Raw genomic sequence first — 15,505 nt, forward strand, 5'->3', positions numbered from 1 at the left:
CCCTTCTTGCATTGTGTGTCTCTTCACAGGTGAACACCTCACAGCCTTGTCTCAGAGGATTCTCCCCCTGGGACTCAGACTGTGTGTTCTTTAGAGGCTCAAGATGACTCTCCCTCAAATAAGACCAGTAACTTGTTTTCTTGGGTCTAAATTCTTTTTCCTTGAACTCATTGGCCAAGTTACTGGAAACCTGCTGTTCATCCATGACTAATCCATGATTTAGGGGGACTGGGGAGGAAGCTATCCTGATATGGGATAGGGCAGATAGCTGGATTAGAGGCAGGAGCTGGAAGGGACCTTCTGTAATTACCCCTTTTGCAGGATGTATCTTTTCACTTGAAAGACGTCCCACATAACCACTTCACTTTCCAACCTCGTAAGATGCTGGCAACTAGTAGGGGTGGTCTCCCTCTGTCTCTGCAGATGAGACAGAATGCTTTCTTCCCCAACTTTCTCCCTCCCGCCCCCTGTCACACTCTCCCACTCATCCACAACGCTGTCAACAATTCCCTGAATTCTGTGTCTGCCAGGTGAATTAACATGGGGGCCTCTCTTGCTCACTGGCTCTCAGGGCTCACACCTGGAAGAACGAAACTGTTCTTAGAGGAGTTCCAGATTGCTCCACTCAGAGCCAGACGTGTAGATGCAGGGGACTTCAAAGACTTGGTGGAAAATGAAATTATCATGTAAATTTCTTTCAGTGAAAAAATAATTGAAATCTATGCATAGGTGCCGGCATGGTAGCCTGGTGGCTGAAATCCTTACCTTGCATGCTCAATGATCCCATATGGGCACTGGTTCATGTCCCAGCTGTTCCACTTCCCATCCAGCTCTCTGTCTGTGGCCTGGGAAAGGAATAGAGGATGGTCCAAAGCCTTGAAATTCTGCAACTACGCTCCTGGCTCCTGCCTTCAGATGGACTCAGCTCTGGCCATTATGACCACTTGGGGAATGAGCCAGTGGACAGAAGAGCTTTTTCTTTGTCTCCCCTTCTCTCTGTAAATCTGTATTTCCAATCAAAATACACAAATGTTTTAAAAAATAGAAGTTCATACATAATTGAAAGGATCTTAAAAGTGTTGGGGAGGAAATGAATATTATGAAAAATTCTGCATGAGCTTCATAGGATGATTGTTCTGCAGTAGACAGATTCCTGTGAGAGCTGGAACACGGGGCAGACTTCAAACTGCTCCTGGCACTGAATGTCAGCCTGTACAGATCTCTAATTTTTGGCTTCTGCAGCACTGTGTTGGTGGTCACATAAGGCCCTCCTCCAGGCAGAAACCCAGTGCCCGAGTGACGGGAGGTGGGGAGGTGGTGGGAAGCCAGAGACTTGCACACTTCATTTCCTGATCCAGGCACCACATGTTACACACAGGACCTGAGCCTGGCTCTCCTGGCTCCCCCATTCCCACCCCCATCTCAGGGCTGGGACAGGCGAGGTATGTCTGGAAAAGAGCAGAACTTTGCCAAGGTAAGCATCTCTCGATGCCAGGCAGTCCCTCCATCCACATCCGCACTTGCCAAGCCTCATTCATGTAATTGTACCAACCCAAGCACTGCCAGATGCCAGGTGGCTGTAAGTACCAAGGGAACTGGGCATACCAAGGATGCTTTCCATCATTGTGTTGGAAAGATGCTCATTGATGACTTCCTGATTCTTGAATCACTTACACTCCACGGGGAGAAGCCCTGCTGGTACTTCATGACATTGGAGGGTCTTCCTAGCTGAGCAGAAGTGAGCCTAGGGAGATAAGACCAGATTCTCCCTGCCTCCCAGCCCCAAAAAATCAGTCAACTAGTTTGTTTTGAAAGTTTTGATTGGGACAGTGCTTGAAAAGTGAAGCCAAAAATTAGGAAAAGAGGTTTGTTTATTTATTTACTTTGGGGGGAAAAAAAGAATGAGAAAGAAATGTTTTATCCACTGGTTCATTCCCCAATGTCCTCAAGAGTCAGAGATGAGCCAGGCTGGCAGCAGTAAACAGAAATTCCATCTGGATCTCCTGTGTGGGCGGCAGAGTACTGGGCCGTTACCCCCTGATTCTCCGGTGCATTCACAGAAAGCTGAATTAGAAGCAGAAACAAGACTTGATCCCAGACACTCAGATATGGGATGCGGGCATCCCAAGCAGGTGTCATGAACCTGCCCTTGTTTTATCCCACCTGCCATGCTGCTCTCAGTGTGATTATCCAAGATACCTTAGACCCCAGGCAAAAGCTTCTTTATTAGCATCTTTAAAATAACAGTCCTCCTGGCCAGTGTCATGACATAGTAGGTTAAGCCACAGCCTGGGTGCCAGTATTCCTCATGAGCACAGGTTCAAGTCTGAGCTGCTCCACTTTTGGTCCAGCTCATGGCTAATGAACCTCAGAATGCAACAGAAAATGACCCAGGAACCTGGGCCCCTGTAACCCATGTGGGAGACCAGGATGAAATTTCAGGACCTTAGCTGCAGCCTGGCAAAGCCCTGGCCAACGTGGCCCTTTAGGGAATGACCAGCAGGTATAAGATCTGCCTCTCTGAAACTTTTCCTTTCAAATCTATTTTTAAGATAATTAAAAAATAACAGTGTTCTAATTTCTGAAATCAAAGGAGTTGCATGCCCCAGTGGGCAGCTTTTCGATGTGGGGTTCTCTGCTGTTTCTCAAAATGATGTACTTTGAATCATAGTTTTTATTTAAGCATTCAGTAGTCACGAAAGGATCATTTTTCTAATAGCCTAATTTCTCCAAGAACCTCTCTCTGTATTGTCTTTGTCTTCTAACACATCTTTTTACCCTTTTAATTCACATTTATTTTATACTGAATTTATTCCCAGTCCATACCCATGTGGGAGACCGGTGTCTGGGATACCTTTTGCTTCTGTGTCACATTCTCTCCTGGTATAGGAATCACACGGGGTTAATTTGACATCACCTCCACTGACATCATGAAGCCTCTGTCTTGTGCAGCAAGGCTTTAGTTTGGAATATATTTCAATCAGATAAGCGAGTCTACATTGCCTAGCAACCAGGTACACTGATGCATAGCTAGTTCACCAGTCACTGTTAGCTTTGCCAAAATGCTCAGGTTGGGATTGGTGCTGTGGCGTAGCAGGTAAAGCTGCTATCTGCAGTGCTTGCATCTCTTGGGTGCCACTGGAGTGTCTGCTATTCCACTTCTTTTTTTAAAGATTTATTTATTTTTATTGGAAAGGCAGATATACAGAGAGAGAAAGAGAGACAGAGGGAAAGAGCCATCCAGCAGTGTTCTCTGTCTCTTTGTTGCTCTGCCCCTGGAACTCAGACTTTCCACGTAAAATACAAAAGCCTAACAAGACAGAGAAGTACATGCTCTGATAAGTCTTTCCACCCCATGAAAATCACAGCTACAGAAGGGAGGGGGGAGTGAAAGACTTGGTCAGGCTGCAGGCTTGGCAGCTGGAGTGCCATGTAGGGATGTGAGGTGGCTCAAGGAAAGCCAACATCCCGTAAGCCGAGAGTTGTGAACTCGGCTTTTGCCTTTCCAGAAATGTCTCCAGTTTTCTTTCTCCCATTTTGCTTGTCCTCACCAAGATTCCACCAGAATTGTGATGTTTTTATTAGAAGAGAGAGCTGGGATAATGAAATAAATGCTGGCTTAAATATTGGTTCCTGGGGGGAAAAAAAAAGTATTTCCTAGCATTTGGCATTTGGAGGATCTGCAGAAATAAACAGTGCTTTTTGAATACTACAAAACAGGGCTAGGCAAGGCTAAGCAAACTAAGGTTCTTTCCAGTTCCACAGTAAATTCTTGAAGCCCTTGTCATTCCTTCAAACTCACATAAAAGCTGAAGTCATCCTTGCACCATCAATCTTCAGTAGCAAGCAGACAATATTGCCTTCGTGTCCCTTAGCTAGGATTGGAATCCCTACAGATAAATGGACTAGCTCCTGAGTAGCGTGAGTCCTTTACAGGCATTGCTTCTGGCAGGAGGGGTATGGGAAAGCAGTCTATGGTGAGGGACCACGGACGGTGACTCATCCTTACCAGTCTTTGGGCCACGCAGGACTGGAGTCGGCATCTGAGAAATCATTCTCTGGTTTTCCTTGTTGACGTTGCCAGTGCCTGTCTTCGGGTTCCAGGAGCAGCCCTCACACTCGCTGTCACACCGCCCTGGCAGTGCTTGTTATGCTGCTGGGAGGTCTACCAGCTGTCTACTTTCAGACCCCACCCCCCCCCACCACCACCACCACTCCCTGTGTACTCTGTTACACCTGACCTGACCTGGGATGGGCTGACTCGGCTCTCCAGCAGATATTCAGAGTCCATTCTGAATCCTGAGTTCTGGCCATACGACCTGTGTGAACTTGCACCTGTGAGTGTTTGAGAGCATGGCAGCCTTGGAAGAAGGGCTGTGGCCAGGTGATCTTGACACCCCAGATGAGGACAGTGGGAGCAGTGTGGGAGCGCTACAGCCAAGGGAGGTTTGCAGAATGGCAATGTGCATCACGAGGCAAGGGTGAAGACCAAAAACAGGAAAACATGGGCAAAAATGGGTGCCCAGGTGAGTTTTATTTTCCGTGCTATCTGCAGTGGAGAGAGGCACTTGGGATCACTCATCCCTTGACACTCACGGAAGATGCTTGTTCCAGTCCCTTTTTGGCTCGGACACTGTGCTGTCTGTGGACTGTATTGGGGAATCTGCATTTTTCACAGTATGCCCAAGGTAATGCTAATACAGATGGTGACCCTGGGTCTCCACAGAGAGACACACTGCCCTGAGGCACGTGAGGCACCAAGATCCACCGTTTCTGAGACTGGGAGCTAATCAGGCCTCAGACTTTCCTTTTATATTCAGGTAGTCCCATCACTGGTCCTCTCACAGTGGGTTTTTTTTTTAATGTTTTGTTTTATGGCTGTTTTCTAAGGCAAATCATTTTGAGGCTTGCGTAACAGCATCCGTAAGAGTCCAGGCCAGTACGTTGTTACGAAGTGATCACAGCTATGCAGCCAACAGCCAAATCCAGAGAACATCTGCACGCAGCCCAGGAACCCCTTCCATCTAGCACCTCCCCCAAGTGCTGTCTTCATCTGAAACCCTGTGAAGTATTAATCTTTTTATTTCTCTTCATTTTATAATGTCCATCATACATTAGAATTATAGACTATATAATTTTAAAATGAATTGTGAATGCCCACTATTTTTAAATAATGCATTCCACCTGTTGACAGAACTGGCTGTGTGGATCTGAGCTAAGCTATGATCTTGGAAATCGGAGAGTGTGTGTGTGGGTGGTGTTTCAAATGGAATCAGCCTGCTGGCTCCTTTCCGTTGTGTTGTGTTGGCTGGCCTCACTCACTGGGGTTTTGGGGCTGTGCAATGGGGAGGAGACAAGTTTGAGAGTCAACTAAGTCTGGATGCAGATTCTGTCTTTGTCCTCGTCAGCTGAAGGATCTTGAAGAAGCCCCAGGTCTCATGAAATTTGAGGGTCCATTGTAACAGAGCGTGAACTCGGTGTGAGTTTGTGTTCCTGGTCCTCCCCCAGGAGCTGCTGGCATCCCCAGACTGTCCCTCCTTGGCAGTGTTGGCTGGGCCCCAGTGACTCAGAGGCCCTCTGGTTACCAAGAGCCCTCCCGATGCTTCGATGCTCTTGCATGGAAATCCTGTCCCAGGAGAAGCACAGCTGTTGCTCCTGGCTCTCTTCAGGCCCTCATGTGCAAAGCCCGGCCTGAGCTGACCACTGGCCTCACTGCTGCACCTGACTTACAGGGGGTGGCTCAGACTAGACAGAGAGAGAAACCATCATTTGGTGCAGTTGCTGCTAATTCCTTAGGGTTTGACTGTGTAAGGTCTTGGAGGCTCAGGTTTAGGATGTAGAATGAGCAAAAAGGGACTTGGAAGGCAGCCAGCTTCATTCTCTATCTGAATCCCAGAAGACTTGAAGCTCTATGGCATCTAGCTTGGGTCCAAAGCACAGAATGGAGAGTGGCTATGAGCCTGCACCTGTCTTCCCAGGGAAGCAGTGGCAAAGGTGGGCAGCCCACAGAGGGCTGGGGTTTGGTCCAGTCACCGCCAGCCATGTCACAGCAAATGGTTCTGTATGATTCCCCAGGCCTCGCCGAGGCCACCACACAGCTGTCTTCCTGCAGCTGGCCCATTTGTCGGATCTGTTCTCTTTCAGGAGGAAATGGGCATTTCCTGTGAGCTGTTGGAATCGGACTTCCTCAAGTGCAGCGTGGGATTTCCTTTCATGAGGTCAAAGTCTAAGGTAAGAGGCACTGATGGGCCTGAGCCCTTCCCGCCAGGCATGGATGCTGCAGCTTCCTCTCTGAAGTGCCCGTGTGCAAACGTGCATGTACACACACACACACGCACACACCTCTGCTTCCCTCAGCGGCTGTGGGGCCACTCTCCCACTCCCAGAGGAGCTGCAATTACACAGCCCCTCTCTTTGGTCCTCGTGTTACACCACCAAGTGTAGGAGAGTCTTCATCGCCTCTGTATTTTGGCAGGTAGCCCTGATTGGCCTCACAACAGTCTGTCTTCCAGAACATTCCATACCCCAAGACTACACAGGAGAAGACACGGTCTGGGCTGGTGGCCCAAAGTCTGTGGCTCCCAGTTTCTGGAAGAGATGGCCAAAAACTCCAGAAGCATCCATGACAATGCTCTAGTTTGATTCTTCAAAAGTCAAAGACAGTGCTGTCGCCTTGATCTTTACAAGGGGACGAGTTTTCTTCACTTTGGCAGTTACGCAATGCAGCACATCCAGATGTTTACAAAGCAGTTGGGTTTCCTCATTATAAGGAGTGGGTGGAAACCAGATGCCGAGAGGCCAAGTCTGTCTTTTGAAATGGAAGGTCTTTCCCCACTGTGATGTGAAGGAGACTTCATGCTACTTTGTCTGCTTTCTGCCCCCACCGTGCCACTGCCTGGGTCAGAGAATCAGATCAGATTCCTCTCTATGGCTTTGAGGGCCACCCCCCCCCCCCCCGGTACCGAGGCACTGTCTCATGAATGGGTGGTGAGCCTGTTACAGTGACAATGGAGACAATAGCCTTCTTTCTCTCAAGCCCCTTGAACTCGTCGGCCCCAATGGTACCTCCTGCGAACTGTCGTGCCTAAGAACAACCTTCGTTCCTCTGCTCTGTCTGCATTCACCCCACAAGAAGGGAACCCTCAAGAAGTGGCTCTCCAGGGCCAGTGTTGGGGCATAGCAAGTGACCTGCCATGCCGGCATCCCACATGGGCACCAGTTTGAGTCCAGGCTGCTGGACTTCTGATCCATCTCCCTGCTAATGGCTGAAGATAGCCCAAATGCTTGAGTTCCTGTCATCCCTCATGGAAGACCCAGAAGAAGTCCCTGGCTCCTGGCCTTGGCTTGGTCCAGTTGTAGCCATGGCAGCCTTCTGCGGTATGAACCAACAGATGGAAGAGCTTTGTCTGACTTTCATACAAATAACTTAGTCTAAATTTTAAAAATGAAATGGCTCCACTTATAGAAGGATTGCATGTAGCAGGCAGGAAATGGGCCAAGTTCTGCTGGACTGCAGGTGAGGGTAGAAGAAAAGAGAAGGAGGCCCTGACCGTGGGCGCCCTCGTCTGCAGTTATGAGTATAGTCCCTCCATATCTGTGTCTGGCTGAAAGCTTTGGAGTAACAGAAAAAAATAGACTTCTTCGAAAAACTTCAGTAGTCAGCATTTCATTATGAACTTTGTGGTTTAAAGTCATAGAGCCAAACTAAGCTGCATCTTGCTATCTTTAATGGAGTTCTTAAACTTTGCCCCAATCTGTTAACTTTCAAAATAGTCACGGAGCCAGCAGAAGAATGACTGTTAAGCTAATTTTCCAGTGGCAGTGCTGCTACTTTTCTCCCCTGTCCACAAGTCGAGGCTTGGATGTAGTAAAACTGGGGGTCCTGGGGGTCTCCATGTTCCAGATTACCTGCTCAGACAATGCAAGACACCTCCCTTAGGATGCCCGTATGTTCCTGTCTCCCAGGACCGGCATGAAAGAGAGAGAGACTGTCGGCTGGGTCGTTCTTCATACGGCTCCCACAGTTGGGTCTCGGCCATGCTGAAGCCGGGAGCCTGAAACCAATGCAGTAGGTTGCAAGGGGCCACATTCTTGGGCCATCTTCTGCTGCTTTTTCAGACTTACTAGTAAGGAGCTGAGTAGGAGGCAGCACAGCTGGGACTCAAACAGTGCTCCGCTGTGGGATGCCATCTTCCGTTGGTTTTTCTGGCCATAAGCAGGGAGCTGGATCAGAAGTGAGGCAGCTGGGATTCAAATACACCGTGCAAGCAGAGACTTAGCCCACTATGCCACAGTACAGACCCCCATCACATAATAAAATACACCTTTAAAAATGTTAATCCTTAAGAAAAATAAGGCAAGAAAATAGCAAGTAAATGTCTCAAGTGACATGATACTCAGATGTGGCAAAAATCAGAAATATGCTGTACCAGTGCAATTTGGAAGGTTACTTTCTACAGAGAACTGCCGGGGGGATGGGATGGCCTCCCTGCTGACCTTTAGCCTCTGTGCTGGCCTGGCACGAAGACTTGCCTTTTTGCATCAGGAAGATGCACACATAAAGTCCAGCCAGCCACGCAGGTGGACCCCCAGAGGTCGTGAACTTCAGCAGCCTGCAGCAATCTCGCTGCCTGGTGCTGGTACCAAAGGATGCCTTCTCTTCCCCTAGTATGACTTCAGTGTGATCTTTGACACGAGCCACCTGTCTGGAGAGGAGCCACTGCTCAGCTTCATTGTCACTGCTCAGAGGTAAGAGGGATGGAGCCGTTTGTTTTCCAAAGATGAAGGATGTAGGGGGCCAGAAAGGGACCTGCCCTAGTTCCACCTCGAGGATCCCCCTTGCCTGACCAGGTTGCCTAGGAGGGGGCCACAGCTGCTCAGGCTCGAGGCTGCCAGCTGCTAAGTGGAGTGAGGGATCTCCTGGAGATTGGGGAGTGGTTGGTTGGGCCCTCCCCAGCTGTGGGGTGCTGATTGGGGTGCCGCAGCCAGTTCCATGGCTGCAGAGCGCCAGGCCCAGAGAGCCCAGGGTCTGGTCCAAGGCCACGGGCTGGTCAGTTTCTGTGTGAACCCTCTGTGGTCAGATGTCTTCTGAAGCTTGTCAGACAACATTAAGAGCTTCGTGCAGACCTGCTGCTGCCCCTGTGATGTTAAGAGCAGTCCCCTCAGAGGATGCTCTTTGAGAGGGAGCTTGACCCCCTGTCATGGATGGTTAGGGAAGGGGATAGTGTGACACAGTGATGACTTCTGCTCCTGGAATGTGCACCTGCCGCTCTTCAGTACCACCATGGGCGGTGTCCAAAGGAGCATTTAGGGAGTCCTGAGTACTGCGAGCCTGAACCCACAAATACCTCAAAGTCACATCTGGGGAGCCAGCGGTTCAGGGGGAGGGAGAGACCCTGGCGTAGGTGAACAGGAGGAGCCAGCTATGACGGGGGACAGTCAGATAGCCTTTTGCTTCTGTTGTGACAATGGTACAAGGAGCTCCTGTAACCCTTGTTCTCCAAGGCACCCAGTGCTATCCTCCTTCTGCTGTCTTTGTTCTTTTCTTCTATGTGGTATTTTTTCTTACACATCTGAAAGTTGTGGAAATCTTATCCCTTCAACTGCAGGCACTATAGTGTGCATTTTCTGGGAAGAAAGCCTCTCTCTGAAATGGCCCCAATCTCATGATCAAGTTTAGGAGCTAAGATTTTGACACAGTAAGATTATCCAGTTTACCGCTCGTCTGCCATTATGCCTTGGTTGTTGTCCCCAGTAATGCCTTTGTCTCCACTTTCTCACTTGACCATTTTTGTTCATGTTATGTTCAAGATCAAGTGAATAATGTTCATATAAAACACCCAAGATGTGATTGGAACGTGTATAGGAGGGTGGAACTCGTTCCATGGCTGCAGCACAGAAGGGCTGGCATTGGCCGGGGGGGATGGGGAGCTGGCACTGAAACAGAGGATTTGGCTTCCAGGCTGGAGCAACACATCTTAGCAGAGAGGGGAGCCCATGGGCCACACCTCGGAGGTGATGTGCAGGCGTACCCACAGTCATAGTAGGAGGCCACACACCTGGGCAATGGAAAATGGGGCTGAGGGGGTCCAGGGAGGCAGGGCCAGGAACACTCTATCCCAAAGATGGGAAAGGGCCGGAGCCTGGGGCACATCTGTCTGCGTGTTGCCTTTAACACCTGCCACCTCCATGTTCCCGCTGTTCCCAGGAAGGAAGGTGCCACAGGGAATGTGCCCGCTTCCCCAGTGCCTGCAAGGCTTTGAGGTATTGGGGTTCATGATGGCAGGATGAGGAGGGGCTCTCTCCTCTGCCAGAGTACTGCACCCACAGGCATGTGGTTCTCTGGCCTCAGGCACATACCACAGCCACCCGGGAGAACTGTGGAATACCACTGATCCCTGGGCCAGCCTAAGGGATCCCTTTGAACTGGATGAGGATGAGACCCGGGTATTGGGGCTCCTTAAGAGTTTCTAACAAGCAGCCCAGATGAGACCCACCATCTGCAGTCCCTCACTCTGTACCAGGCAAACATTTGCACTCAGTGAATATCTAGTAGGCACCTGCTGCCTACCAGTTGCTCTGCTAACAGGTGGAGGCATCTAAGATTTTCTACTTCCTGAAATCACAGATGTCCAGGAGGCCTCGTTTTCTGGTACACATTCAATAGATTTGTTGTAGACCTGGGGGGAAAGCTGGTCCTCCTACCCCCAGAGGTCCCTCAGAACACTTGACTCCCTGCTGTGATGGGGAGAGAGCCTCCACGCACCTTATCACCACCCTTTGAAGGTCTGTCGCCTACACGTATACTTGGGAGGACATAAAGCTGAGCCTGGGCAGTTTCCCAAGACCAAGACCTCTGTTGCTCTCAGCCAAGCCCTGGAAGGCGTCCCAGCACACGAGTTGGCAGAAGGACTGGAAGCCTTTTGATGTTGAGCTTTTTTATCTCAACTTTTCAACCTGGCTCATTCTGAAGCCATTGCCCGATGACGGATGACCTGAGCTGCCAGCAGCCACAGGTGGCTGGACTAATGGCAGAACAGGGCGTGGCTCTGCCATCAGGAACCGATTACTCAGAGCTGCCTGGCAGGGTGTTGGGAGGGAAGGGAGCAGGCCAGGGTGCTATTGTAGACAGATGAATGACCCAAGGCTTTTATTGTACCCCCGCCCAGCTTTGGAGAGCAAGAACAAACACATTCAACGGCCTGGGCACCTGACCCCGTGCTTCTGCACGCATTGTGGCCGCCCCATGAAGACTGATGTCATCCCATGTGCGGAAGACAGATGAGGGGCCAGGGGGCAGTGGCTGTGGCCCTGGTGGGTCAGGGTCCCAGAGTGCCATTGTTTGAGAACAAAAGGAGAGCAGAGGTGAGGGGTGTGAGCTTGAGTAAGCCCCGGTGCCAGTCACCACTTGCAAAGCGGGGGGTGGGGGAGAGGAAGGTGGAGGGCCAAGGCTTGGAAGGGGCAGAGGGAGGGCATGGGGTGGACAGGGACTCTGCAGATGCTCAGGGAAGGATGGGGTGGAGTAGGGTGAGAGTGGTGAAAACACACAGTGATTAAACCCCTCTGGGTCTGGAGAACTCTGTGGTTCCACCCCAAGAAGGTGAACTGGGCTCCCCTCTGGGACTCCCCCTTTCATGGGCAGTCAGTGCCAGGTTCAGCAAGCTGCACCTAACAGGGGTACTTTTCCCAGACCAGTCCTAAGCACAACAGTTCACACCTGAGCTGGCGCAGGTAAACCAAGTCATTTCCTGCCTCTCCTTCTCTTCTGTGCCTGCTCCTCGGTCTCCCCCTCCCTTCTCCATCCCCTAGACCTGTATCCATAGGAGGAACTGTGATGAGAAGGGCTCCTATTGGGAGTCTCAGCTGAGCTGGTTGGAGTCCCATCTCTGTCCAGTTTGCCCTGGGCCACAGGCAGGTGACCCAACCTACCTGACCACTCACCAGCAGCAGGCTGGTCATGTTTCCACACCCCACAACAGTCCTCCTCTGCCTTCTCACCCAGCAGGTGCAGCAGCCTGTCTCTATAACAAGAGGTCCTGATGACATTGGTCATGACAAGGGTGCGCCAGGCCTCAGGTGCAGCAGCCTGTCTCCATAGCAAGAGGTCCTAGTGACATTGGTCATGGCAAGGGGGCGCCAGGCCTCACTCCTGTTCCTGGCTGTCCACAGATAATGGGTTAAGCCTTTGGGTAACAGATTCCCATCAGAGTCTCACACCCCCTTCCGGGGTGCCCTGATTTCATTGCACTGGTGTTATCAGTGGGCACTTGCAGAAGTAGTGCATGCCCTGGGTGCTGTTACTTATGGATCCCTCCCCTCTTCCCCACACCTACTGTTCACTTCCCATCACTCCCCACCTGCCGCCTCTGAGGCTTTAAAAAAAAAAAAAAGATTTATTTCTTTTTACTTGAAAGAGAGCTTTACAGAGAGACAGGGGAAAAAACTTCCATTCTAGTGTTCACTCCCCAGATGGTTATAACAGACAAAGCTGCAGTCAGGAGCCTCCTCCAAGTGTCCCACATGAGTACCAGGGCCCAAGGACTTGAGTCTTCCTCCACTGCTTTCCCACGCCACAGCAGGGAGCTGAATTGGAAGTGTAGCAGCCAGGACATGAACTGGCACCATGTGAGATCCTGGCACTTGAGCAAGCATGCCATCACCTGCTGAGGTTTTCTCCAGTCAGTGTCCAGTCTGGGTGACAGGCCCAAGACCACAGAACCCTGGGGCCATTAGCAGAAGGCCGGTGCCCATGTCTGCAAGTGGAGGGATGTTGCAGTGTTCTCAGAATCTGCCAACAAAGGAGAAGCCCAGCAGCCTCCAGCTTGACCCCCACTGACCATCTCGTCGCTCTTACCTGCCTCCCTCCCCACTTCCCTATGGGCAGCTTCTGGGCCTGCCTTCCAAACAGGCAACTGGCCTTCCCACTTGGTGGAGGTGGGGAGCAGGGGAATCAGACCAGGAGTGGCACCAGCCAAGTCCAAGTGCAAGCTTCCCTCAGAGGATGGACAGTCCCAGCACCAGTGTGGGGGCCAGAGGAGCCAGCTGCCTGATGGCTGGTGTGGCCAAAGGTCATTCCTACCTCTGTTCCAATGCAGTGGCAATGTGGAGCGCTCCAACTCCTTGCATGACAACAGCCTCACGCTGACGGTGCCGCTGGTGCACGAGGTGGACACGTCCATCACTGGGTGAGTAACCTGGGACTCGGGAACACCCTCTGGGGTCTCTTCTCCAGGAGAAGCAGGGCTGGTGCTCCCCCTTCCTCCCTATCCTTGTCTGCATCCCAACTGATCACATGAGAAGTTTGAGACTCCTAGTGTAGTCCAGGGACTTCGCTGCCCACGTGTTCCCAGCCCTGTCACCACCTATACACTTAAGGTGGCAGAGCAGGCAGCATGGTTCTTGGGTTTCAAACCTCAGTCAGCGGCTGCTGGACCTGACATTGCAGCCACATGGGTGCCAAGGGCTGCCTCTCTGCTTAGCAGCATGGTTGGCCTTGGCTGTTTATGCGTGTGTATGGCTCTACCTGACATCCAATGACCCAGAGTGGATAAGGGCCCTGCTGGCTGACTGGGTTAGGCCACTGCAATTGTTGGAAAGCAGGGCTGTGGTCGAGGGGCTCATGTACCCAAAACATCTAAGTCAGTATTGAAGCCCAAGCTCTGACCTGGAAAAATGAGTACGTGATTCCTATTTCTGACTTCAGAAAACAGCATTTCCAACCCTCTTTGGGAGAGAAGTAGGAAGATGTAGGCCAGCAGTGTCCATGATACGAGGATCTAGAAGTGCACTGAGCTTTCTGGAGGTTCTCAGCATTGTTCTGATCAGTCCTCCGGTACTCTGGCTGTAGCCTGGACTCAAAGTGGCCATGTTGCCACATCAAGGGAGGTGCCATCCCCACATGCCTCCACTTACTGGGCCCGACTAGACAGGCAGGATGTAGCCAGTCTGGGGCATTCCTGCTTCTGGAGCCCTGGTTGTTGTTATCACATCCCATTTTTAGTCATGAGGTACTGATGGAATATATTTGCAAATTAGCATCTGTTTGCTTCTGTTTATAGCTCTGCTTTTAACCAGCCTATTTGTCCTATTAGAAGCACATATCCTGTATATACTGAACTAAGCCATCAGGGATGAAAACGCCTCCCATCCCAAACCACACGCAATTGATCATGCTGTCAGGCCATAGGCAGCCTCATCATTGGCTGTTAGCAGCCCTTGATGAATTTTCTGTTAAACTAACTGGTCTACCTCTGAGCTATCCAGGAAGACAAATGCAATGGGTTCCCATAAGCCACTTCTTGCCATTTGACAACATTGGAGACTCAGACTTTTGCTAAAACAATGTGCTTATACTGCACAGGGCTGTGTGGCTGTCTTCTTGGCCATGGTCCCCACATCTCACGTGGCTCTGTCTGGCAGAGTAAGCTGCGTCTAACGTCTGGAGCTTATGTTGGCTCTGGCAGCATCGGCATGAGCCGTGTTCTTCTCGGGAGCTTGTTGACACAGCAGTGTTGAAAGTATTGTTCCAATCCCAGCTGGAATGTTTGTCTCCTACGTTGCCACTGTGTGGTTCTGAGAGGTTTATCCTATCACTGAACTCACTGAGCTTCCAAGACACTGGTTGCTTCTAGTCACTGTGGCACTCTGCCCAAGTTTAGGCTTTTACCTTTTTATTTATTCTTAGGCATATGAGAGGCAGGCAGAGAGCGTGTGTGCTCCAGTCCAGATTCCCTCGCCAGCTTCCTGCAGCAGCCAGGACTGTGCCACACCAAGCTGGGAGCACAAGCTCCATCCAGGTCTCCCACATGAGTGGCAGCAAGAACCCAGTCACTTGGGCCCTCACCCGTGCCTCCCAGGATCTGCATGAGCAGGAAGCCAGAGACAGAGGTAGACTGAGCCCAGGATCTCTGTGATGTGGGTGGCTAGGCTAAATGCTCACGCATTAGGGCATTTAAGTAAATTTGTCACAGAGTAAGTTTGCAAATGAGAAATATTCATTCCCATTTATTTTTTTTTTAATTTGTGCCTGGCACAGTAGCCTAGCATCTAAACTCCTCACCTTGCATACACCAGGATCCCATATGCATGCCGGTTCTAATCCCAGCTGCCCAGCTTCCCATCCCCACTCTCTGCTTGTGGCCTGGGAAGCCAGCTGAGAACAAAGCGTTGGGACCCTGCCCCCACATTGGAGGTCCAGAGGAGGCTCCTGGCTTCAGATTGGTCAGCTCCAGCCATTACGGCTACTTGGGGAATGAATCAGCAGATGGAAGATATTCCTTTCTGTATCTCTTCCTCTCTGTATAAGACTTGCCAATAAAAATAAATAAATCTTTTAAAATTTTAGATGTATTTCTATTGGGAAGACAGTTTTACAGAGAGAAGGAGAGACGGAGTAGGCCTTCCATCTGCTGGCTCACTCCCCAAATGGTCACAGTGGCTCCTGCTGAGCTAGACAAAGCCACGAGCCATTAGCTTCCTCCTGGTGTGTGGTGCAGAGCTGCAAGGT

At 50.7% G+C, this 15,505-nt stretch overlaps 1 protein-coding gene across 1 annotated transcript in view; it reads left to right on the forward strand.

Annotated features, from left to right (window-relative positions):
- The window catches only part of ITGA9 (integrin subunit alpha 9), a 240,981-nt gene that overhangs the window by 189,884 nt on the left and 35,592 nt on the right, over positions 1–15,505 (forward strand). Inside the window, exons 19-21 of the mRNA XM_040964761.1 lie at positions 6,145–6,231; positions 8,669–8,748; positions 13,095–13,184. Of these exons, the coding sequence (XP_040820695.1) occupies positions 6,145–6,231; positions 8,669–8,748; positions 13,095–13,184 (257 nt within the window). The remainder of the gene's footprint in view (positions 1–6,144; positions 6,232–8,668; positions 8,749–13,094; positions 13,185–15,505) is intronic.

This window comes from Ochotona curzoniae, unplaced genomic scaffold, assembly GCF_017591425.1.
Source record: "Ochotona curzoniae isolate NIBS_2020 unplaced genomic scaffold, NIBS_Ocur_1.0 contig_1302, whole genome shotgun sequence".
NCBI lineage: Eukaryota > Metazoa > Chordata > Mammalia > Lagomorpha > Ochotonidae > Ochotona > Ochotona curzoniae.